Source organism: Lepidochelys kempii, chromosome 4, assembly GCF_965140265.1.
Source record: "Lepidochelys kempii isolate rLepKem1 chromosome 4, rLepKem1.hap2, whole genome shotgun sequence".
NCBI classification, from domain to species: domain Eukaryota; kingdom Metazoa; phylum Chordata; order Testudines; family Cheloniidae; genus Lepidochelys; species Lepidochelys kempii.
The window spans coordinates 84,356,022-84,382,910 of NC_133259.1; the positions used below are offsets into that span (position 1 = coordinate 84,356,022).

The window sequence follows — 26,889 nt, forward strand, 5'->3', positions numbered from 1 at the left end:
CAGGGAGCAGCTCCAAGGCAGAGGGCAGGAGCAGCACATGGCAGCGGGGGGAGGCTCAGCTGAACTGCCGGCAATTGATAGCCTGCTGGGCGGATGCCGCACAGGGAACTTAGGGGAGCAGGGAGCTGATGGCGGGCTGCCGGTCAACCCTGGTTCCAAGCCCCTCCCCCCCCCCCCAGCTAGCTGCAACGGGCTGCTCTTCCTGCAAGCACTGGACAAAGCAGGTGGCTGCCAAACAACATTATAAGGGAGCATTGCACAACTTTAAACGAGCATGTTCCCTAATTGATCAGCAACGTAACAAGGAAACAGCATTAAGCAGGATGACTTTAAGTGAGGAGTTACTGTATCTCTGTCTACCTGTTTTATGTGTCTCAACCAATTTGTCTGTCTATTTTATCAAATCTATCTAGGTACTGATGTGCCTCCCTCACTATACTGAGTGTCTATCTGTAGTTTAGTTACTAATTCTATTGCCCATTTGACATTAACCATAAATTCTGTCATTCTTCCCTCCAGTCCTCCCCTTTATTGTACAGTATCATTAAATAAGATCTGATATTTGAGCTTTTGCCAGTGGAGAGGGGCAAAGTTTTGGCCTAGATTTTTTTTTTATTCATATCACTGGTGCTGTTTCAACTTCTCATTATAAAGCTGGATCCAAAGAGCTGTCTCTTTTATAACCACTAACTTACATTTTAAGAAAGCAATTAGATGTCATGAATTAGATAGTGTTTGTAACACCCTTTGAATATCTGAAGCATTAGAGAACTTTTTCTTCTGGGTTATGTTAGGAGCAATATCAGTCTCTTATCATTTGTGCCCGGAAGTGGAGAAAAGAGGAAAGAGCTATAAGAGGAGGGTTGTGAGGATTCTCTGAAATGTCTTTGCTATTGTTTAGACCATGGGAAATCAGTGTAGTGTTGTGTCTCCTTACCACAGATGTCATTTTTGCTTGGCATACCCAATTTTTGTCTTTTTTTCAGATTCTTCACAGCCAAATTTCCTCCATTGAGAAACAGGCCACAACTGCTACTGGCTGCCCTTTGCTGATTCGCTGCAAGAACTTCCAGATCATCCAGCTTATCATACCTCAGGAAAGAGATTGCCATGATGTTTACATATCTTTAATACGTCTGGCCCGGCCAGGTATGCAAGGGGAGCGCAGCACTAGACGTTAATGCTTGTAAGCAATTAGCCTGATTGAATGCCCTTTGACAGGAGCTGAGGTTGTTAATGGACTGTTGCCTGCCTTTTGAAAAAGATGCTGACATCATCTCACCATCAGGGCAAGGGCAGTTTCTGTTTGTAATCTGCCTGGAGAGGCTCCCCTCGCTCCACCAGCAGCACTCCTATAAGAGGCAGCCATAATGTGGCAGTAAGTGCTAGTGAGCGCATATATAGTGGGACAACTAATGCTGTCAGTAGAACAAATAAAGCCCAGGGGCATGGCTAGGTAGAGGTCACTAGCATGCACTAGCTGGGGAGCACTGGGCTGATGGCAGGCTACCCCTTATGGAAAGTCTGAAAGAACTTAACAGTTATAACCTTTCCACGCAGTTTTGAAATGTGGCTGTACCTCACTGAAGCCAACCACAAAAAGCTCAAATACCCATGATCATGCTGTGAACAATTGTACAGTCTTCTGTGAATGTCATCCCATTCTGTGCCTCAAGTGGCTGGATCTAGTTTAAGTGACAAAACCTGGAAGAGATTTTCTGCCTTTTTTCTCCTCAGTTCATTCTGGCCAGTGGCACTAGTCTAAATTGTTTCTTGCTATGTGCAGATTTGCACATGACAACAGGAGGAAATGAACCTCTCCCTGCTTCACACCTGCTCAGGATCCAACCACAATGTAGCTGAGGAGTGCAGAAAACAATCTGACCTTTCATTTGTAATATTACTGTTCTGATATCACAGCTGCAATATACAAAACAGCCTCTCTTTTTTCACCCCTGTATTTAAATTTCTGGAAAAATGTTCAAGGAAGGTAAAATGAAATTCAATAGCCTTGGATGTTTTCATGCTTGTATATTCCTTGTCTGTACTTTGCAGTTTCACTTCTATTACATCTAGGGTCAATACGAGGATATAATGATCCTATTTTATTCTTTCAAGATAACTAATTGGTTAAGTATAAAACTTAAGAGAATGAACTTAACTGAATTAGACACATTAGGAGTAAATATTTACATCATCATAGCACCCAAAAGCTCCAATTGTGCACAGCACTGTGCAAACACAGAAAAAAAGATTATCTTTGCCCTGAAGGGGATAGAAAATAATGGGAAAAATGTAGCTGCCTTTGTGCTTCCCAGTTTTAGGAGATATATTTCATCCAAATATACCATGTAATTTGTGTGATGGGGAAATAGGGCAATGAGCACAATGGGATATAATTAAAATAATGGTAAGTGCTGGCTGTACACAAAAAATTGCTTAAAAAGTGAAGAGTTTGTGTTAAGTTAAGTATCTCCTGAGAAAGATTTAGCTGTACAGCATCAGTGGTATGACATTACTTTGTGAATAACACCTGCTTTAAGGATGTTAAGTTAAACTTGGGGGCCTTATTGAATGTGCTTTGAATGTATAACCTGTTCAGCTTACAGCTGTTGCTAAAAGGCTACACTATATCTTGCAGATATGTCAGATTTCATTATGTTTTGTTTCTTTTTACACTGAACACAGATTGCCAGGTATCAAAGAAAAGCTGCAGAGCAGGTGTTGTATAAAGAATATGCAGGTTGGCAGCTTGGCAGTGATTTAGTCTACCAGTGAATCTGTGTTTTGATTCACCTGTATCTGGATTTTGATCATGTTCAAATCTAGGACCTACTGTCAGTTTAAAATACTGAATTCAACTGTGCAACCAAAGGTAATTTTGACCCTTTACCCTTAAAAGTGAGAATCCAAGTATTGTAGCGGAGTCCAGCATCTCCTCCTGTGTTTGTGCTGTTAATTTAAGAATTAATTGGAAAGAATGCTGGACGCAGACTGGTTTGATGCAAACAATCCAGTCTGAAGCACAAGGTCCAACTCTGTCTTTTAATGTTATTTTGAACTTTGTGTAAAGGAAACATTGCTATAGTTCACACAAAACTGACAACATCAATGTTAATTTTCATCTTGCAACAAGACAGCTTGTTAGAGTCGATTTTCTCTGGTGTGTTAGAAAAAATTGCATAGCAAGCCACAGCAGCAGTTGAAGTTGGTAAAGTGCTTACTATAACTGGAATACTATGAGGGGAATATGTACACTGGAGTGCGTGTATTTGAGTGAGCTAGGTGATGTAGGGTGAAAATAATTGGAGTGAGTTATAGAAACAGTTAATCAATTTAAGCTCTTGGTTACGCTGATGTAAATCTGGATTAACTCCACTGGCTTCAGGATCTCATCATGTTTTCATACAAGACTGGAAAAATGAGATCCTGTAATGCTCCTTCCCTTGACAGGACAGAAGGTGTATATTAATGCCCGTGGAGAGGTGGGATTTTGACCCTGGTGTTGCTGTTCTCTGGAATGCCACAATGAAGAACAAATGAGGCCAGGAATGCAAATTGAATGGTAGGCAGCTTTTGAGAAGATGCCTGTTGGGCAGATCCACTGGTAGCATAGCAGAAGCAACTTGAGCAGGACACCTCTGCGAATGAGGACAGACAAAAGGATGGATTTAAGTGGCAGGCCACAACTCAATTAAACTTAATACTGGGGAGGGACACTATCTACCCCATCTCCCTCATTTAAGTGAGTCTAGTGTGGGATTTACAGGCCTCCTATAAGATATCCCGTAACTCAGGATAGATATTCCTCAGCCTTCACCTTGGATTTAGCTCATTCTGCTGAAACATCTCATCCCTTTCTCCCATGAGGGAGAAAGACAATACCAAAGAGATCTCTGTCTGCAAAGGCTTATGGTCTTTCTCTTGCTCCCACAGACCTAAGGTCTATTATTTCTGGGCAATGACCCTTTTGGCCTTTTATTTGCACTGGACACTGTCTGCAAGTTGTGTAGAATAAAATATTCTTACAAATTACTGAGATGAGACTTCTAAATCTTATTCCTATTGAACCTAACTGTCCTTCCATGTTGCTGTCATGAAGCCAAAAAAAACCTACCAGGCTTCTACCAATTTTTTCCTAATGGGAAAAATATTTCCTGACCTCTAAAACAGGCAATTGGTCAGACCCACAGTATCCTAAAAACACAGTCTTTACAGTATAACTACAGAAGGGGAGGTTGGGGGTCAACTAAAGTGGAACAAGAGGCAAGAAAAATCTTGGGCAAGGATTTAAATTAATGGGGAAGGACAGGGAGTCCATTGGCTCCTATCTCCCTCTGGCTGGCCAATGAGTGGCAGAGTGCCTATGGGGATTAGAGACCTACCCTTGCAAGGACTGCCCCTCCCCTTTCCTTCTGAGGCTATCCAGTGCTCTGCAGATCCAGTCACATTTTCCACCAGGTGGGGGACATTGCTGCAGAGCAACATCATGTTTTGCCTCTAGCAGCAAAGCATCTGACATTGACATGGTTGGGGGGATGGGAATCTTACTCACCTGATGTTGAAAGGACTGATTGTAAAGTGAGCAAGATTTGGCTTACCAATACTAGTGGTTGCAACTTTTCTATCCTCGGTTTCCATCTGCCAGAGTGCTGCACCCTCTCGAAGGGTAATATAATTGCTGTACAGTTGTGGACTGCGAGTCTTCCCCAGGAGGAACTCTGGCTGAGTCAGGCTCTATTTTCCCTCCCCCACTTGCCTTTTTTCGTGCATTATACCGTACCTGAAACTGTGTAAGATCCCATCTTCTGTAGTGATATTGTGTAACGTATTGTAACAGTTTGTGACATAAGGTGGCCAAACCAAACTAAAGGGTCTAATTCTACTTTCAGTTGTACCTGTCAACTTCTAATGGAGCATGCAGAGGTACAACTGAAAGCAGAATTTCGCCCTTTAGCTTGGGCTACTTTGTGTCACAGTAACATTTGAAGTTGTACAAAAGCAGGATTTGGCATAATGACTATAATACTGTGTTTGTGTCAGGTCCTAAATATTACAGAAGGTATATGTTAACTAAGCTTTAAGGCACAATTGATGCATTTGGAAAACCTGTATGTACCACCATATGATATTAAAACCTGAGATGATAGGCAGGCTAGATTTACATACAACCAAGATATGTATATTTTAATTTGTTATACAGTAGTTGTGAAAGTTTCCACTTAATTTTGTGAGTAGGTACAATGGAAAGGAAATATCTGAAGTGTAGTTTTATTCAGCTAGTTTAATGCATGCTTTGGCAACTGGGGTGCAAAATAAATGTCAAGATTCCAGCCAAATTTGTTATTTGAAGTTAAGCTTAACCTGAAAAAAGTAACAATTGTACATTAGCAAATGAGACATAAGCAAATGAGACACAGGCTTATGAAACCTGTGCCATAAAAAAACAAACAGAACGAAGTTTGATCTATCAAACTGCGTTTCAGTGGTCTTCCTTCTCTTTCTCTAAATAATGACTTTGCTGATCTTGAGTTCAGTGCCTGAGTCACAAAGATTTAACAAGGGAACTTTCCTTCCTTTCTGTCCTCATATTTGTTAATAATTGTTTTGAAAGAGGGAACTGAGTTCCCCAAGGAACTGTGATAACATTACAAACCACACCAGCTTTTTAGTTATGGAAACCATGTTATTAGAAGCCACAGACGTGTTTAGCTTTATTTTTTACCCCTAGATTCCATATACTATATATTTAATGGAAACTTAAAACTACTCTTTATTGCTCTGTTAAATCTAAAAAAAAAAAAAAAAATTACCTATGATGGAAGTACAATAGATGCTTGCTGCAGAAGAGGATGGAAGTTAAAATGAAAACTATTTTTATTAAAGCCATACATAAGTCCCCATTCTCTATTTTTTGACCTATTCTCCTTATCAAGGGCATAAAATAGAAGTAACTGAGGGTTGTATTTAAACCTGTCTGAAATCAAGACAGTCTGAAACAGATTTATCAAATGGTGACGTTTTGATAACAGGTGTGACTCAGTTTACCAGAATTCAGTGTACTTCAGTTCGTTTATATGCTAAAATCTTTGATCCAAAAGCTATACGGACCTTACAGTGAGAGGATGAAACATGAACTTTTGATGTGCTAGAGTTATAGTTCTTATAACCAATTTTCTTCAGTTTATATTCAGATTGGTGGGATCATCTCATCCACAGAACACAATAGTTGGCAGTGGAGTTTGGCCATGAAATATCTGTTTATATATAAATACTGTGTTTGAATCCAGTCAAGTCACTTCATATGCATAAATACAGCTATTCTTAAAACAAAGTTAAAACTATTTAAAATTATATTTATTGTATGTTCATGAACTGAAATGTGAGAATTGGCATAATTATGCAAACAAGAGTTTGAAATAATTTACATGCAATAATTTAGATAAATAATATTTTCATGCTGCTACAAAGTAGTCTGTGTAGCTAGAATGTCATTGCTAGTCATTTAAGGACAGATTTTCCAGTCTTTACTCATACAAACCATGGAGTTAATAGAAATTTTACTTGAGTCAGGGCAGAGTAAAACTTGAGTTAAGATTTAAGAATTGATGCATTATTACTGAGTCCAGTGAAAACTTCAGGATTTGGTCCATTGTCTCTGCCACTGGATCTGTAATCCACTAATTAAAACAACTAAGTTATCTCTGGTAAAAGAATTCTGCTGGACCACATGTGTTGATCCTTTCTTGATCTTAGTTTTTCCTCCTTTCAAGGAAACATGTTAGCTTTGACACTGCACCCTTTTGCTAGCTATGAGAATGTTTACAACTGAGCAGCAAAGAGGTGTGGGAGAGCTACTATATTGTAAGTAGGATCGATAATACAGGCCTATACAAGTAGGGGGCAAAGGGCCACAAACAGCAGAACAGCCCATTACTTTCAAAGTAAGCTTCTATGGAGTTAGATGCCGGTATGTAGGCTTTTGCATAGCAAAACATATGATCTGAATGGGATAACAGAGAATAGCATCCCATACAGAGAATAACATACCAGCTTTGCTTTTGGAGACTTTGATCTCAGCTTAGATTTATTGTCCTGTCTTATTGCCTCTTTTTCTCTTTCAGTGAAATATGAAGAGCTCTACTGCTTCTCATTCAACCCAAAATTAGATAAAGAAGAGCGAGAACAAGGATGGAAGCTTGTGGGCCTCAATAAAGAATATAATCGGATGGGCGTTCCAAATAACTATTGGCAGATCAGTGATGTAAACAGAGACTACCAAGTGTGTAATTATAATTTGTATTACAGTAGATTTTAGAGGCCCCAACCAAGGCAGGGGCCTCATGGTGTTAAGTGCTCTACATAGCATCCTAAGAGATAGTCCCTGTCCCGAAGAGGTTAGACAGAGTGGGAGAAAGGACTCATAATCTGTTTTACCCATGTGGAATGGAAGTACAAAGAGATAAAGTGACTTGTCAAAATCACTTTAAGCACATGCTTAACTGCTTTGCTGCACAGGGCTAGATTTAAGCACATGCATAAAGTTAAGCACATGAATAATGGCTTTGGTGAATTGGGGCTAGTGAGTATTTAAAGACAATTTTTTTTCTGCCTAATAATTACACAAGCCATTAGTTTGAAAGAATTAATTTAACACTTAATCTTACCTTCTTGTTCCTGAAATTACATGCAGTGCTGCTGAGAATTGTTTGTGATGGAATATTCTCACAATGGTCTGAGAAGTCACAAATCTTAATTCCACTCCTTTCTACCTAGCTAGTTGATGTTCCTATCCTGCCCTACATTTGTTCAATTCAAACTTTAAAAATGTGATGAAGTAACACTAATGGAAAGAGATAACAGACTAAAGTTCTGAAGTCAGCCTGTCGATACAGGTCAGCTCACTCCCATTATGCCTTGGCACTGGAGCGCACACATGCTACACGTAGATCACTTGGGATTTTGAGACCTCCTCAGAGGGGACTGTATGTTCTGCCAGAAGTTAATTGTTTTTTCTTGTTTCTAATATAAAAAGCTTGAATTTATTATAGAATTGTGGAAATAGTATGATAGCAGTCATAATTTAGGGCAGGGGCTCTCAACCTGGGGATTACAACCACCCCTGGGAGTGGGGCTGGTGTTTCAAACAGGTGTCAGGGGTTGTGTCACCCTTCACTTCCTAAATGATAAGGGAGGAGGAGAGAGAAACAGGTGGGACCTGGTAAGGAAGAGGTTGAAAACCTCTGGTTTAGGACAAATTTAAGGGTTAGTGTGACACAACTTTAAATGTAAGGGATCAGAATGAGCCACAGAAGGAAGGATGAATCATGAAATGTTATAGAAAAGCAAGGGAAATTAGACACCAAAAGCACTGGAAATGATTCTTCTAGATGGATCATAGAAGGGAAGAAAAGGGTAATGAAGGCAGGGTAAGGGAGAAAAAGGAGGAAAGGATACACAGAAGGAAGAGACAAAGTAGTTATTTTTATTATTTAATATTAAGTAATATACATTATAAATAAAGAAGTGTTTTTCATATATACATACATAAAAATCAGTCATTTTTTCATGCCCCAGAAACAGGCCTGAATCTGATCTCACTTAATCAAAAATAACTACATTGGAGCCAGTCTTCATTGTTGCAAAACCAATTTCTTATGTGACAATGGTAAAGAATTACAAGAATTCAGTGCTCTCTTCCAACACTGAAAAGGGAACTCTATTAAAATAACATCCAAAAGAAATACCGTAAAAGAACATTAAGGTTGCAAAGTCAAGCCCTTACAAGTTAGGAAATGCCAGCATTAAGGTTGCATGTGTAACCTCAGTTCAGCCTCCCTTATGTGGCTAATTACATGATCACATTTTTTCCATGGCATCCCTGCCTCATCAGGGAATGAGTAGTTATTAAATATTTCTTTTTCTCCTCAGTCAGCTTGTGCCCCCAGATCTTAACCACACAATATCCAAACCCAGCACTGAATATACAGTTATTAATTTCCTCCTGAGTGTTTCTGTGGTGCTCATCATACTATGGTAGGTGGTATTTTTATCCCCGTTTTACAGCTGGAGAACTGAAGCACAGAGAGGTTTAGACCTAAAGTTGTCAAGTGTCCATCAATTTTGGATGCCCAGTTACAGATACTTAGGAACTGATTTTTCTAAAGAACTTAGCATTTTGATTGCACTTTTTATATTCAAAGTACAGCTCCTGGTGACTTCAGCTGCAGCTATGAGCACTTAGCACTTCTGCAAATCTAATCTCAGGTGTCTCATGTTGGGCACCCAAAAATGATGAACATACAGTTAGTCACTGACTGCAGACACTTCAGATGAAGTGAGCTGTAGCTCATGAAAGCTTATGCTCAAATAAATTTGTTAGTCTCTAAGGTGCCACAAGTCCTCCTTTTCTTACTTCAATTTAAGTGACTTGCCCAGCATCACCTAGGAACTCTGTGGCAGAGGCCAGATTCCTCAGGACAGCATTCAACTGTATAACCATGAATCAGCCAGGAAGAGAAAAGGCAATTTCCTTGCACACCTTCCAAATTCTGCAACTGATAAGACGGGGTCCTACAGACAATACCTTTCTTTACTACACAATCCTGATTCATTCCCAGAACCCCTGTTCATCCTGTGTACTGAAATAGGCACATAAAGTTATTGGATACACAAATATATAGCACTCCCCTTTTTCTGCTTCAGTTTTACCATCTGTAAAATTGGGATAATGATAATAATAATTTCCTATCTCCTAGAGGTCATGTGACAGCCTGTGAACACACCATAGCACTGCCTCATGCCAGAACATGGCATTGCAAGCCTTCTTCTGTTCTTGTACTGCCTTCTCCACTGTTCTGGTTCTGCAATGGTCTGCAGCTTCCATGGCTGGGCCCGCCTGTCTGGTCACCTTTCAGTTCAGTCTCCTTCTGGGGTAACAGAAAAGTCCAAACAGAAAACCCAGAATCTTTATGCCAGGCCCAAGGTCCCCAGCCCCAGCTAGTATTCAGCTGTCTTTGCCTCTTTCAGTCCCAAGACTTGTACCTTCCGTATTGCTGGGGGAGGAGAACCCAGGTCCACCTTCTCCTCTGGGTTCCAGCCCAGGAACCCTGCGTTAGGCAGCTAAGGACCACTTCTGCCAATCTTTTGTCACTTCCTTGAGCTGCTTCTCTTTCCCCCCACATTTGTCCACCTTTCTCTCAGGCCTACAGCTTCCATTACTTCCACCCTGGAGTTTTGTCTCTTCGTGTGACTTTTCCCCAGCCTGCTGCTGAGGAGCTTCCTTAAGATCCTACGCAGTTTCTCTGGCAGCAGCTGGGTTGTACTGCAGACAACCACCCTCTCTCTCCTTAACACTGACACACACCCTCCTTCTGGAGATGGGGTTGTACTTCAAACAATCTTTCTGGTTTCCACTCCTCTTAGAGTCAGGGTTGTGATTTAAACAAGCTGTAGGGCCTTAGCTAGCTTTTCTTTCAACTAGCTTCCTTTCCCCCAGTCAATACTCAGAGGATGCACCAGACAACCTCCTCTTAGTGGTGTCTCCCTTGCTATGAAGGAGAGACAGCAGATATACTAGTCCCTTCCTAAAGCTCATCCCAGTTGGCTGAGAGAGAGAGAGGAGAGCCTTGTGCCATCCACTCTGCAAGGCTCCTGGTCCTAGGCCCTTAAAGAAACAGTAATGGGATTTCCTTCCAAACACTCCTTATTTCCAAACCACTTTCTTTCTACTGGTATCTGCTTGGTCCTTATATATATCAGGCCTTCCAAAATATTAAAAGGACCGTGCCAAGTGGTGGGGGTGGGTTAACTCTGAGGCCCTCTTCCATTAAGGGGATTAACTACCCCGTCACAGGGGCATAATTAATGTTTGAAACACTTTAGGATCCTCAGAATGAGGGTGGTATGTAATTGTGATTTTGTTTTTGTAATGGTGATGATTAAAGTTAACATTCATGCTAAGTTCTGTTTGAATAAACAAAGCAAGCAGACAAACAAAAGTTTCCTTTGGCAGGTCTGTGACTCATACCCTACTGAAGTGTACGTACCAAAATCTGCAACTGCACACATCATTGTGGGGAGCTCTAAATTCCGGAGCAGAAGACGTTTCCCAGCCCTTTCCTACTACTGTAAGGATAACAATGTAAGTGTGGAGCTGTGATTTGGGGTGAGAGGGTGTGTGACCGCCTGCCCTGTAACCCTGGTGCCTTAAATGTTCTGCTGCTGTAGCTCACAGCCTGGACACCAACAGTCACCCAATAAGCATATAGTTCCCTGACCCTGCTGGTGGTTGCTACTCTGCAAATTATCTCTTCCTGCTGCAACCTCTAAACAAATGAAGAGCCCATTGAATTTGGCCACACCTGGTTTGAGGTGTTGGACTCTTTCCATTGCCTGAACAAAGGCGTTTATCAACGCCTCCTGACATGCCTGGTTTAAACGCCTTTTAGTCACAGACTTTAAAGCATAATATCAGTGAGCATCCATAATTTCACATACAGCATTGTTACATATATTTTACAATGATACTATTGACCAGAATATTAGTTTTCAAATGGTATTTCACAAAGCATATTTTATACAAAAATCATTGCAGTAATATGTAGGGTGTGAATACGGGTGCCTACAGACACAACAACATTAAATTATTAATATTCAGCTACATTTAATTAATAATATTGCTCTACTCTTCCTGTTAATTGTACATGTAATGGAGCTATTTTGTTCATTTCCTAGTGATCTGTTTTGTAAATAACTTTGTGTAGTAAATTATTAATGCACATTAAACACACGGGGGATTTGTTTTAATTCAGGCCTCAATCTGCAGGAGCAGCCAGCCCTTGTCTGGCTTCAGTGCTCGGTGCCTTGAGGATGAACAGATGCTACAGGCCATCAGAAAGGCAAATCCTGGAAGCAATTTCATATATGTTGTTGACACTCGGCCTAAAGTAAGTATGTTACAGTGCTGGCACATTTAACAACACCAGGTATGTGTTGCGAAGTCAGAGAAAATATAAAAGTCCAAAGTATGGTGGCCACTAGGGGCTAGATTCTAATCTCAGTTGCTTCCAGGTAAATCCACAGTAATGCCGCTCTGTAAAGTTACTTTGGATTTACCTTTTGAGTCTGAACTCCAGGTTATAAATCTTTGAAATATCACAGTTCACACATGCTTTGTAGAGAGTTGCTAGAGCTTAACAGCTCAAATCTTCAAGATTCTATCTGCACTGAGCCTCCTCCATCCCCTCACAACTCCTACCTGTGAGTGGACTGAGTATATGCCATTCCAACAGAGTGACTGAACATGCTCCAGCCCAGAGTTAAGGGCTCAGAGAGACTTCCTCAGTAATGGCTGCTCACAGCTGCTCCAGGCCAAGGTGGGGCCAGGCACGGGTACTAAGAGCAGTGAGCCTGTCTCTCTTGGGCTCTCAATGGTGGCACCCAGGCAGTGTGGAAGAGGAAAAGATCTAGCGGATGTTAAACATAAAAAAGAAGCTTACAAGAAGTGGAAGGTTGGACATATGACCAGGGAAGAGTATAAAAATATTGCTCGGGCATGTAGGAATGTTATCAGGAGGGCCAAATCGCACCTGGAGCTGCAGCTAGCCAGAGATGTCAAGAGTAACAAGAAGGGTTTCTTCAGGTATGTTGGCAACAAGAAGAAAGCCAAGGAATGTGTGGGCCCCTTACTGAATGAGGGAGGCAACCTAGTGACAGAGGATGTGGAAAAAGCTAATGTACTCAATGCTTTTTTTGCCTCTGTTTTCACTAACAAGGTCAGCTCCCAGACTGCTGCGCTGGGCATCACAAAATGCGGAAGAGATGGCCAGCCCTCTGTGGAGATAGAGGCGGTTAGGGACTATTTAGAAAAGCTGGACGTGCACAAGTCCATGGGGCCGGACGAGTTGCATCCGAGAGTGCTGAAGGAATTGGCGGCTGTGATTGCAGAGCCACTGGCCATTATCTTTGAAAACTCGTGGCGAACCGGGGAAGTCCCGGATGACTGGAAAAAGGCTAATGTAGTGCCAATCTTTAAAAAAGGGAAGAAGGAAGATCCTGGGAACTACAGGCCAGTCAGCCTCACCTCAGTCCCTGGAAAAATCATGGAGCAGGTCCTCAAAGAATCAATCCTGAAGCACTTGCATGAGAGGAAAGTGATCAGGAACAGCCAGCATGGATTCACCAAGGGAAGGTCATGCCTGACTAATCTAATCGCCTTTTATGATGAGATTACTGGTTCTGTGGATGAAGGGAAAGCAGTGGATGTATTGTTTCTTGACTTTAGCAAAGCTTTTGACACGGTCTCCCATAGTATTCTTGTCAGCAAGTTAAGGAAGTATGGGCTGGATGAATGCACCATAAGGTGGGTAGAAAGCTGGCTAAATTGTCGGGCTCAACGGGTAGTGATCAATGGCTCCATGTCTAGTTGGCAGCCGGTATCAAGTGGAGTGCCCCAGGGGTCGGTCCTGGGGCCGGTTTTATTCAATATCTTCATAAATGATCTGGAGGATGGTGTGGATTGCACTCTCAGCAAATTTGCGGATGATACTAAACTGGGAGGAGTGGTAGATACGCTGGAGGGGAGGGATAGGATACAGAAGGACCTAGACCAATTGGAAGATTGGGCCAAAAGGAATCTGATGAGGTTCAATAAGGATAAGTGCAGGGTCCTGCACTTAGGACGGAAGAACCCAATGCACAGCTACAGACTAGGGACCGAATGGCTAGGCAGCAGTTCTGCAGAAAAGGACCTAGGGGTGACAGTGGACGAGAAGCTGGATATGAGTCAGCAGTGTGCCCTTGTTGCCAAGAAGGCCAATGGCATTTTGGGATGTATAAGTAGGGGCATAGCGAGCAGATCGAGGGACGTGATCGTTCCCCTCTATTCGACATTGGTGAGGCCTCATCTGGAGTACTGTGTCCAGTTTTGGGCCCCACACTTCAAGAAGGATGTGGATAAATTGGAGAGAGTCCAGCGAAGGGCAACAAAAATGATTAGGGGACTGGAACACATGAGTTATGAGGAAAGGCTGAGGGAGCTGGGATTGTTTAGCCTGCAGAAGAGAAGAATGAGGGGGGATTTGATAGCTGCTTTCAACTACCTGAAAGGGGGTTCCAAAGAGGATGGCTCTAGACTGTTCTCAATGGTAGCAGATGACAGAACGAGGAGTAATGGTCTCAAGTTGCAGTGGGGGAGGTTTAGATTGGATATTAGGAAAAACTTTTTCACTAAGAGGGTGGTGAAACACTGGAATGCGTTACCTAGGGAGGTGGTAGAATCTCCTTCCTTAGAGGTTTTTAAGGTCAGGCTTGACAAAGCCCTGGCTGGGATGATTTAACTGGGAATTGGTCCTGCTTTGAGCAGGGGGTTGGACTAGATGACCTTCTGGGGTCCCTTCCAACCCTGATATTCTATGATTCTATGATCTGATTCAAATTCAGGGTGGACAAAAGCTGAGTCGAGGGCATTGCAGAAGAAGGCTGGGGGAATATATTGGCACAAGGAGCCTGGGAGGCAGAGACTGATACTGGCTGGGCAAGGAGACTGGGACCTGGGTGGGGTAGGGAGGCTAGGACTGGCTAGGTAGGAAGGCGGGAAGGGGAGGCTGGCACTGGGAGCCAGGGGAAGTAGAAGGCTGGGACTGGTTGAGCAAAGAATCCATTGGGAACCGTGGTAGGGAGATGGGAGTTGGAATCTGTTGGGACAAATAGGGGGGTTGGGATGATTTTTTGCATGGTTGGTTGTTGTTGCTGAGAGGCTACATCACTTTGTGTTCGAGAGAACACTCATGTCTAATTCAAAAGGAGAGAGAGAGAGATTTGAATTCAACAGATTATTTATATCCTCCTAGCAAGGCATGCTGAGGACCGTCCTGAAAGAACACTGTCCAGACGCAACTTCTTTTACATTGTTCACTGACATTAAAAGATGAGCAGATGGGCGTTTAGTGCACTTGGTAGAAAATAGTCTGCCTACTTCTATATATATATATAATAAAGTCTGCTTACTTATATATAAATAAATGAATGTAACCCTTCTGTCCATCAGAGTTGGCAGCAACAAGGGCCGGGTTCAATATCTAGGGGATCCATTCCAATAACACAATGCAAAACTGGCTCGAGCCCCCACCCAGTGACCTGGGACAAGTATATACCACCCCCGCTGGGCGCCTCTAAGAGGCAATACTTCCCCTCTCGCAAGCACAGAGTCTGAGTGTAGCAAAAGCCTTTTAATAACAGAGAGAAACAACGTGGCATTATGTTGGGGAAACACCACCAACAGGATCCATAACACAACCCATGAGCAAAGAGCAAAACTCCACCCCAAGCAAATTGGGCCGTGTTCTTTCTCTTCGGCTCTTGAGTCCAGCAACCCAAAAGTCATCCAAAGTCCCAGAAGTCCAACAACCTAAAAGTCTCTGTCCCTGGTCAGGGCAGCCCCAGAGTCTGAAAGTTTATCTGCAGAGTTTTACCTCCCAACCTGGGTGGAAATGGGGTGGGGGGGAGCTAAGGGGCACCTTACATGGTCCAAAGCCAACTGCCCCACCTCTCCATGGGGGCTCTGCTCTGCTCCACCAGCTGTCCCATGAACTGCTCTGCTCTGCCAGCTGCTCTGCTCCACCAGCCATCTCGTGAGCCACTCCAGCCGTCCTGCAAACTGCTCCATTCTGCCAGCCGCTCCGCTCTGCCAGGTGTCCTGTGAGCTGCTCCAGCAAACTGCTCTGCTAGCTGTCCCATGAGCCACTCGACGAACTGCTCTGCAATATATCTTCAGCCCCCCACCCCCACTTAACACAACACTCAGTGATTTCAGCTCTTAGTAATTTTAGCTCTTTAGTGATTTCAGCTTGTAGTAGGGGAGCCTCAGTGCTGGTGCACCATTGGCTCAAAGTGAATTCAGCTTAGCAGCCTGTAACTAGACTCCAAGTGGAATCAAGACTAGCTCTGATATTCCACAGTGGAGAGAGGAAAAGGTGCAATTGGCATGTAGAGTCTCTCTCCATTCATTGGGTTTTGGAACCCATGACCCTTGCCTAGCGAGTGGTGCTTAGTTGATGGTGGGTCCCTCCATCATAACAAAAGGCCAAGTACAGTTCAACTGTCCTTGATTCACGTGATCAGGATAATAACAGTTTATTTTTCCTGCCCCAATAACAGAGAAACTGGGGCTCCTACAGCAGCCAAAGTGACCGTCTAGGCGGGGTGGGTGTGCCTATGCAAATGAGATCAGCCCCTGAAGTTCTTTTCCACAACCCACCACGACTCGCCACCAGATGTCAGGGTAGAGCTCATCCTGACTCTGCTTACATCTATCTATCTGTCTATCTGTCTAACTATCTATCTATCTATAACACACACACTGCAAGTTAAAAGAGCTTTCTGTATTAGAGATCTGGGATTAGATTCACAGGACACCCAACAGCCCCTTTAGGCTGCTTTGTCCAACATTTAGGTGCCATTCTGAGTCACAATGATTGGGCAACTGAGCGGTCCCAGTCTCTTTCATGTGAGGCGAGGAGAGAAGCCTGGAGTGGGGTGAGGGCTCCATCTCTTCATGCTGCCGCCTCCTCTTTTGCTCCCAGGCCTGCTCCAGAAGGAGAGATTGTGACTTGGTTTGGACATGATGGTAGGTAACCTGAGAAAAAACCTGCTCCTTAGGAAAATTCTAGTTGTGCCCTTGCATCACTGGCATTCACAAGACCTTTGCTCAGCCACTGTTTAACCCAGCAGGTGCCTAAGTTTCCACTGCTGAAGTCTTATAGGTGCCTAAATTTCAGCCAATGGGCATGTGCAAAGTCCCTAAATCCTGACACCACCAAGCTGCTCTGAGCCTAACTCATAAACCCTGGTGGGATTCATAAACTAGGGGTTCCCCTGCCTGTGTCACCTGTGGGGCCCAAGTCAGTAGACATGCTCAGAGTACATCTAACCTGCATAAAAGACAGAGGAGGAATTGGAACCCACACCTTAGCCCGCTTGCTAAAATACCCAGTGATTAGAGCACTCATCCAGGATGTGGGTGACCTCGGTTCAAACCCCTCCCTGTTCTGGAGCAGAAATTGGAATCCTAGTGTCCCACATTTTGGATGAGTGCTCTAACCATTGGATACTAGATGTAAGGAAGTGGCATCACCACTATCTCCCCATTGTTTTTCACAAGAAAGGGCTGGCTTAGGCACTCAGCTTTGGGAGAGGGTTCACAGCTGTGAATCCCAAGTGGAGATAGGTGCCTCCCTCTGACTAGGACCTAGGCATCTAACTTCCTTTGAGAGGCAGGGCCACCATCCTACTGGCCATCTGACTAGAAGCACATTCCTGTATGCCTGCCCCTGGTACCATTTCTTGAGTACTGAAATATCATACTATTGTCAATTTTAGAAGAATGTAGAAAATGAATTGTGTGTATAGAGCTGCTCCCATTTTAGAAATGTGGTACTCTGGTGGAATGAGGCCTGCAGATTAGCAATCAAGGGAGGAAATAGGGCATACAAACAAGCAAAAAACTCAATGAATAGTAAAAAGTTAATGAATTATAAAAGATGTAAGGCGGTGGCACAAATGATTATCAAAAAGCCAAAAAAAGAAAGAAATTGGAGAAATTTCGGTGGGAAATTGAACAAAGATTCAAAGCTTTCAGAAATATATAAACACATTAAAAGTGAATGGATTTCAGAGTAAAAGGAAATATCTATCTGCTCTTACTGTAAGCCATGAAACTGAGGTTTTCAACTTAGGAAAGGAATCTTTAGCAAAAGAATCCCGAAAGGCCAGTAGTGATATGAATCAAAACAACGAGTTTGGGGGTGGGGGGGAGAGGGGAAAGGAGGTTTATTGAGGATAACTGTGATCGATTATATGGCTGGAGGGTCTATAGTGATGATGTGTTAAACAAAAATGTTAGTGTGTAGGAGCTTATTGCAGCCATTAGAAACAGGAAAAATACAGCTCTAGGTAAAGATTGAACACTTGTCAGAAGGGAGCCTTAAGATTCTATTATGATTTTGTTATAATGATATATGGAAAAAGGACTGCTGGTAATAGAATGGAAACAAGTATTGGTGCTACTAATTAAGAAACAAGGTGTAAAACCCTGTGAGATTAGAACCTGGGACTATTGGGGATGCTGCTACATTACCATTGAAAGCTTAGAGGAGACTTTTTCTGGAGGACCCTGTAAAGCTAGGCTCTGCAGGAAGTACCACCCAGCAGGGCTTGAGTAGCAGCTCCTGCAGCCCACTGATTGGCTCATGCTGGTATATAAACAAGAAAGTGGCCTGAACAATGATGCAAACTGCCTGCTTGCTTCTGCTATAGACCCTGCTTTGTTGTAGACCCTAGACTCTGGCTTCTGTCACTGCTTTGTCCCTGACTTTGCTATTTGCCTGCTGTCTGTAAGCTGGTGCATGACCCTTACTTCCTGGTATCCTGACCCAGCTTGATCCTGATCCTGCTACAGAGAAACAAAAAAGCATGAGGACCAAGAACTTTATGATAATGGTCTTCCTGGACATTGAAAAAGCTTTTGACAAGCTATGGAGGGAAGTTTATAAACTAAACACACTTGAGTAAAAGAGACAGTATTTCAATGGATAAGGGACTTTTTAAGTGACAGAACTATACAAATTAAAGTTGGAACAGCTTTATCAAAAATGTACAGATTTACAGATAGAACTCCACAAGGCCGTATTATCAGCCCACTTTATTTTCTGTTATGATGTATGACTTCCTGGAAAGTGTGCAAATGGGAGTAGGTTCTTCCCTTTTTCCAGACAACTATGCTATATGGATTAAACATAAAAGACTTAAAGTAGCCATGGAAAAGACAAATCCGGTACTCCAGAGGATTTCCAAGTGGTGAAATGATTGGGGATTTGAATTCTCACTTGTAAAAACTAAGGAAATGCTTTTAACTAGAAAGAAAATTAGGGAAGAATAGGATTTATGGTGGAAAAAAATCAGATCATTCAAAAGTTTATGTACCTAAGAATAGTGTTTTGATAATAAATTAACTTGGAAAGATCACATAGATAATACCATGTAAAAGTAGGATCAATTTACAGGTGTAGCTCAAAGCAAATGGGGTACAGAAAAGAAGGTATTGATGATGTTCAGAGCATTGATAAGACCAGTTTCAGACTACAGATGCCAAGCTTTTGGTTTAGCCTCAAAAACAATTCTTAAAAACTTGGAACTACTCCATGCCCAAGATCTGTGATTGACACATGGTGTAATGTGACACCAATGTGTGTGCTGCAAATAGTCACTGGAGAGCACCTGTCATAAATATAAAGGGAAGGGTAAACCCCTTTAAAATCCCTCCTGGCCAGTGAAAAAAATCCTCTCACCTGTAAAGGGTTAAGAAGCTAAAGGTAACCTCGCTGGCACCTGACCAAAATGACCAATGAGGAGACAAGATACTTTCAAAAGCTGGGAGGAGGGAGAGAAACAAAGGGTCTCTGTCTATATGCTGCTTTTGCCGGGGATAGACCAGGAATGGAGTCTTAGAACTTTTAGTAAGTAATCTAGCTAGGTATGTGTTAGATTATGATTTCTTTAAATGGCTGAGAAAAGAATTGTGCTGAATAGAATAACTATTTCTGTCTCTGTATCTTTTTTGTAACTTAAGGTTTTGCCTAGAGGGGTTCTCTATGCTTTGAATCTAATTACCTTGTAAGGTATCTACCATCCTGATTTTACAGGGGGGATTTCTTTATTTCTATTTACTTCTATTTCTATTAAAAGTCTTCTTGTAAGAAACCTGAATGCTTTTTCATTGTTCTCAGATCCAAGGGTTTGGGTCTGTGGTCACCTATGCAAATTGGTGAGGCTTTTTATCCAACATTTCCCAGGAAAGGGGGGTGCAAGTGTTGGGAGGATTGTTCATTGTTCTTAAGATCCAAGGGTCTGGGTCTGTAGTCACCTAGGCAAATTGGTGAGGCTTTTTACCAAACCTTGCCCAGAAAGTGGGGTGCAAGGTTTTGGGAAGTATTTGGGGGGGAAAGACGTGTCCAAACAGCTCTTCCCCAGTAACCAGTATTTGTTTGGTGGTGGTAGCGGCCAATTCAAGGACAAAGGGTGGAATATTTTGTACCTTGGGGAAGTTTTGACCTAAGCTGGTAAAGAGAAGCTTAGGAGGTTTTTCATGCAGGTCCCCACATCTGTACCCTAGCGTTCAGAGTGCGGGAGGAACCTTGACAGCACCTGTAAAATTATGATGCTAGTAGATCTAATCTTTTGGGCAAAGATAAAAGGAAATCTTGAAAATAAAAGAACATAAAAGATTTATGAGGATTGCTAGGAACTTAGTAGACAAAAGTAGTATGAGGAAGTCTTTGACAATCCATGTATCAGGCCAAAAAATGGGTAAAGGAATTTTATCGAAAGAAAAATTGAGAGAACTAAAATATTTTAATAATGGAAAATCAAACTACAGCTGGACAATAATTCACCCATATGTGGATATGGAACTGTATGGAAAAAACTGAGGGAAAGAAAAACCACACATTATGACTAAGGCTGCGATTCCGTGACTTTCTGTGACTTCTGCAGCAGCTGGTGCTGGCTTAGGGGTTACCCCCTGAGGTCAGGAGCAAAAATTTGGGTGTGTGGGAGGGAACTTGGGGCAAGGAGTTTGGGGGTGCTGAGGGGTACTTACCTTGGGGTGGGCAGCTCCCCGGCTCCAACTGGCATGGCTCTGCAGCTCCTAGGTGGCAGAGGGGCTGGGGGCTCCGTGTGCTGCCTGCATTCGCAGTCACTGCCCCGACAGCTCCCATTGGCTGCAGCGGGAGCAGCATGCTGAGCCCCCGACGCCTCGACTGCCTAGGAGCTACAGGGACACGCAGAGCCGGGTAGAGAGACACCCTGCCCCCCAGCACCAGTGGGGGTCCCGGGCCATGCGCTGCTGCCCCCCCTGCACCAGTGCCCCCCCCAAAGTTTTAGTTAGGGATATATAGTAAAAGTCATGGACAAATCCTGGGCCGTGAATTTTTGTTTACTGCTCGTGACCTGTCCATGACTTTTACTAAAAATATCCGTGACTAAAACGTAGCCTTAATTATGACCAATTAAATTTTTGAATTTATTTGTGAAAAACTGGGCCTGCTTTGCCAAATCTATACAGACAGATCAAAAGATGATAGCATGGGTAGAGCGGGAACAGCCTTCTGTGTTCCTAGTCAGAATCCAGAAATCTAAAAGGCTGTTGAATTATGTGACTGTTCTGATGGCTGAACTAATGGGGATAATTGTGGCAGTAAACCTGTGTTGGCACTAACCTGGATAAGAGATGTGCATCCGGCTGCAGCTGTAATTTTAACTGATTCCTTCTCAAGCATAATGGTAATCAGAACAAGGACTTCAGAAAGCAGAAATGACATAAGTGAAATAATGTTCCTAACTATGGAAGAAATGTGAACAGGTATCCATAACAACAGCACGGATTCCGGTTATATTGGAATACCTGAAATGAGATGGCTGACAAAACAGCAAAACATGCTCTACAAAATGAGGAGGTGGATATTAAGATACCTTTAAGCACATAAGAATTTAGAAGTGTGGTCACGAAGGAGCCTGCAAAGGAATGGCAAGAACTATGGACAGGTGATGGTGGGAAAGGACAAACTTTCTGTGATGTAGGCTCAAATTGAAGATAATACTGTACTCCCCTGCCATGCTAGAAAAAGTGAAGTAGTCATTTTTAGAGTGTTCGGTCATTGTGCCTTAAATGATAAGTTAAACCTATTAAAAAAGACAAAGTGTGCACAACCAAATAAACTGTGGATCATGTTCTGTGGCAGTGTAGTGGGCAATATTTTATGGAAAGAAAGTCTCTATATGAAAACTTGACTTGGCTTGGAATCAAAGATTTTTCCCTAAAGGGACCAGTGAGAATGCCAGAGAAATGTAACAGTTATTCCCCCCCCCCCCCATGCAAAAAAAATCTTTGCTGCATTTTCTTAAGGATACTAGAATGAGTGAAAGGATATTTTAAAAAACAAAAACAAACTTTGGCTTAAAAATGATGAAGATAGTGATGGTCAACTCGTATGATGAGGCTGCTGGGCCAAAAAACAAATAAAAAATAAATGGGGGAGAGAGAGACTATAGGAAGTAGGTTGCATCTTGTGGTAGTCCTTAGAGTAGGGAGAGAGATGGAAGAGGAAAGGCAACTGGGTGTCTGTTGAAACGTGACCCATAAATCCCTCAATGCCAGCTGACAAGGGGGTTACCAGAATATCCTGATACTGGTATGTACATTCTAGTTCACTAAAGAATATCATGTGAGGTCTTAAATGAAAGCCGGGATCACACTGGTTGTTAATATCATTGTAAAATGTATGTACAGATACTGTGTAAGGAGATATCTGTGCATACTAAAACATGTTCCGAAAGTCTGTATTGAGGCAGAGTTGAAAAACAGGTTTCTGCCAGACAAAGGATGTTTATTCACCTGTCCTCTCAGTCAGTGTTTAAATTAAGCACTGTTGGCCAACACAATGGAATCTCCTTTTACATACAAAGTTGACGGGAGGAGCACACTGGAGAATGAGCTATGTGAGGTCATTCTGACTCAGAGATACAAACAGCCAACTTTGGAGAATATAAGGAGAAGGCAAGGGAGACACCCCTTTAACCTGCACATAGGATGTAATTGGGCAGTGTGATTACATTCCTGAAGATGGGATTACAACCAACTTTGGTTGAAACACTGCAACCTCCCCAAGCTTCAAGAAAGTGTGTTTTGTTAACTCTCTGGTACGTTGGGCAAACTAATTCTAGCCATGGAAGATTAATGATCAGGGAAGGATTAGTATACTTACAAACATGAAGCTGTGGAGTGGTCAATAGGACACTTCTGGTTATATTCTACCATTAAAGGCAATGTTCAGTAATTGATTAAAATAATAAAATTAGGTCAGCTGTGTAAGAACAAATAAAACCCATGACCTTGCAGTAAGATCCCAATAATCTATATACAAATGGAGCTTATACAGAAACAAGGATCAGCCTCTCTGAACTACAACTTATATAGACCATACTTTTAGTCCTTAGGGCCTGGCTAAATCCTAGGTGTTTCATGCCATAAGGAAGCTAGGAGGAGGGAATGTTTCTAGCTACAGTGGGAGGGCTGGGTTGGGACTATTGGGAAGAGCCACTTCAGATCCAACCTGTCGCCACCCCACTTGGAACCCTCTCCAGCCTCCCTCAGCTACTCGTTTAGGCTAAGAACCAGCATGGCACCTGTGGTGCATGTCTAGAGGTCAGGCCAGAGAAGGGAAGAACTGGCACAGACACCAAAATGGCTCCATGTGACTGTTGGCCCACTAGAACATGGGACCTCTTCTGGCATGCAGGGTTCAGAGGTTTGGAAGGGGCTCATTTGTGTTATGGGAAAGAGGGTCAAGAAGCAGGGAGAGAAGCTGAGCCCCTGATGACAGAGGGTGAGAGGAGTGTATTTGCCTCATGAGTGTAGAACCCTCAGGATGTTGCATACTCATCCCCACAGGGTTAAATTGCAGTGCTGTACTCTCCTCTGCCAATGTCTGATTTGATTATTATTTAAAATTCTGACATTCCAGCAGCTTCGTTCAAGGTGACAATGTTGGTACTAGACAGTGTCTGTCCACTTATTGACAGATTGACAGAGCCAGAAGAGTACCCAGAAGTCACCTACTACAGGACAGGCCCAACAAAGAAACTAACAGAACGCCACTAGCCATCACCTTCAGCCCCAACTAAAACCTCTCCAACGCATCATCAAAGATCTACCACCTGTCCTGAAGGACAACCCATCACTCTCACAGATCTTGGGAGACAGGCCAGTCCTTGCCTACAGACAGCCTGAAGCAAATACTCACCAGCAACCTCACACCACACAACAGAACCACGAATCCAGGAACCTATCCTTGCAACAAAGCCCGTTGCCAACTGTGTCCACATATCTATTCAGGGGACACCATCATAGGGCCTAATCACATCAGCCACACTATCAGAGGCTTGTTCATCGGCACATCTACCAATGTGATATATGCCATCATGTGCCAGCAATGCCCCTCTGCCATGTACATTGGTCAAACTGGGCAGTCTCTACATAAAAGAATAAATGGACACAAATCAGACGTCAAGAATTATAACATTCAAAAACCAGTTGGAGAACACTTCAATCTGTCTGGTCACTCGATTACAGACCTAAAAGTTGCAATTCTTCAACAAAAAAACTTCAAAAACAGACTCCAGCGAGAGACTGCTGAATTGGAATTAATTTTCAAATTGGATACAATTAGCTTAGGCATGAATAGAGACTGGGAGTGGATGGGTCATTACACAAAGTAAAACTATTTCCCCATGTTTATTCCCCCCCACCCCCCACTGTTCCTCAGACGTTCTTGTCAACTGTTGGAAATGGCCCACCTTGATTATCACTACAAAAGTGATAATTATTCCCCACCCACTCTCCTGCTGGTAATAGCTCACCTGAAGTGATCACTCTCGTTACAGTGCGTATGGTAACACCCATTGTTTCATTTTCTCTATGTATATAAATCTCCCCACTGTATTTTCCACTGAATGCCTCCGATGAAGTGAGCTGTAGCTCATGAAAGCTTGTGCTCAAATAAATTTGTTAGTCTCTAAGGTGCCACAAGTACTCCTTTTCTTTTTGTCCACTTATGAGTGATTGAATAAAAACCTTTAAGGCAGTGGTGGGCAACCTGCAGCCCGTCAGGGTAATCCGCTGGTGGGCCGCGAGACAGTTTGTTTACATTGACCAACCACAGGCACGGCTGCCCGCAACTCCCAGTAGCCATGGTTCGCTGTTCCCAGACAATGGGGTCTGGGGGAAGTGGTGGCCAGCATGTCCCTGTGGCCCCGCCGTTTCCTGCAGCTCCCATTGTCTGGGAATGGAGAACCGTGAACACTGGGAGCTGTGGGTGACTGCGCCTGCGGATGGTCAATGTAAACAAACTGTCTTGCGGCCAGCCAGCGGATTACCCTGGTGGGCCGCAGGTTGCCCAGCACTGCTTTAAGAGTTGAAGCACCCTTCTAAAAAAGATAAAGCTACTAGAATACACAAGTGACATGAGAATATTCAGTTACAAGCTTTGCATTTTTAAATAACAGCTTAATTAATCCCTTTTTCTTTTCTTCACTGCAGTAGACTGAGAGTTGTCTTTTGAGCATGACCTGTTTCCTGCTCTCACCCAGTGTCTTTTTTTTTTTTTACCTTTGCAGCTCAATGCAATGGCAAACAGAGCAGCAGGGAAAGGATATGAGAATGAAGACAATTACTCCAACATCAAGTTTCAGTTCATTGGTATTGAGAACATCCATGTCATGAGGAGTAGTCTGCAAAAAATGCTAGAAGGTAAAACTTTTCTTGATATCGATATACAGAGAGGTGGCCTAATTCTTCTGTCATGCAGGTGTAAATCCAGAGTAATTTTCTTCGAAGTCAGTTGTATTTCACTTGTAAAACAGGTGAGAGAGGAGAATCAGGCCTATTGATATTGTACAGTGTATATCTCCCTGTTTGCTAAAACACTTGTGCCAAATATCATCATCCAGAGAAGAATGTTCTCTTGATTACAACAGTGTTTTACTTTAAGTGATATTTCACCAATATTACTTTTCTTATGTGGTTTGTAACTTGGCTGTTTAAAAAAAACCAACAGTTTGAATTGAGGGGGGAGAAGTGGAATGCCATGGGTACAGACTGGAGCCAGGAGGTTGATAAGAGTGTGTTGGCAGTGTCTGGGGGGAGCATGGGAAAGAGTTTTACGACAGCGGTTGCAGGGGAGGGTGGGCGTGGAGCTGCTTGGTTTGAAGAGCTAGTATCTCCTGGAGTGTGGCTGCCTGGCGTTCCATAACCTTTAAGAGCCGCTCCGTGGCTTCATTCTGGCGCACCGCATTCTCCTTTCGGTCCCTCTTCTCACTGTCCTGCCTCTCCTTCAATTCCTGTTTGTTGGTGGCGGAGTGCATCATAACATCACGCAGAAAGTCCTCCTTAGTTCTTCTTGTCCGCTTTCTAATTCTGCGCAGCTGTTCAGCTGCCAGTAACAAAGAGGGAGGCTGGGCTCCCAAGGTAATCTCTGTGAAGTTTTTAAATGCAACATTTTACAGAAGTAGTGTTGTTTGCAACACAGAGGACACTGATTCAGTGGTTTAAAACACAGCCAATACTCTCACACCTCTCACTAACTGGCTGCCCCAGGCAAGTACACATGAGCCACAAGACATACAAAATGGTGACCTGGACCCTGCCATACACTGGGCACATGGCTCTTGGGGAGAGCTAGCACTGTAGGGGGGTGCCTGATAATCATTCCTGTCCCCACACTTTGCTGCTGAGAGTGAGCAGGGAATCAAGGGAGGGTCTTTTCCAAGACTGCGGCTTCCGCCCTTGTCCCTATGTGGCTCGCCTGTGTACAGCAATGGTCAGTGTGTCGTTGTCCCCCCTCCCCCCCGTGACGGCACAGTGATGTGGGAAAGTTACCGTTAATGGGGCAAGAGACAAAGCAGCTCTGCCAAAGAACCTGTGGCAGCAGATTGCCCAGTATCTCCATGAGAGTTTCCTGGAGATCTCTGAGGGTGATTCCTGTGAAGTGAGCGAGTCAATCAACAGCCTGTTCCAGCACTCAGACTAGGCATGTGGTGGGAGACAAGCCTGCTTTCTGCAACCCTCCTGCCCCCAACAACTCACTTCAGCAATTCCCAAAATCAAATCCACTTACTAGTGGCCTCCTCTCCTGTTTGCGCTTCTCCAAGATTGAACAGCTGTGACTGGTTAGCCTCCTCCGGGGTAGAAAACAGCTCCTGGTTGCATGCATCTCTGGCCTCCGAGTCATCCCCTGCCTCTGGGTCCCCCTCCCTCTCCACATCCTCATCCAAGAT

The 26,889-nt window shown here is 43.2% G+C and overlaps 1 protein-coding gene across 2 annotated transcripts in view; it reads left to right on the plus strand.

The window, feature by feature from the left end:
• The window catches only part of MTMR7 (myotubularin related protein 7), a 90,979-nt gene that overhangs the window by 31,458 nt on the left and 32,632 nt on the right, over positions 1-26,889 (plus strand). For both annotated transcript variants that reach the window (XR_012158656.1, XM_073341923.1), the window contains exons 3-7: positions 987-1,149; positions 7,125-7,282; positions 11,015-11,143; positions 11,814-11,948; positions 25,231-25,363. Coding sequence is in view for 1 of the 2 variants with exons in the window: in XM_073341923.1 (XP_073198024.1) it covers positions 987-1,149; positions 7,125-7,282; positions 11,015-11,143; positions 11,814-11,948; positions 25,231-25,363 (718 nt within the window). In the remaining variant the exon portion in view is untranslated. The remainder of the gene's footprint in view (positions 1-986; positions 1,150-7,124; positions 7,283-11,014; positions 11,144-11,813; positions 11,949-25,230; positions 25,364-26,889) is intronic.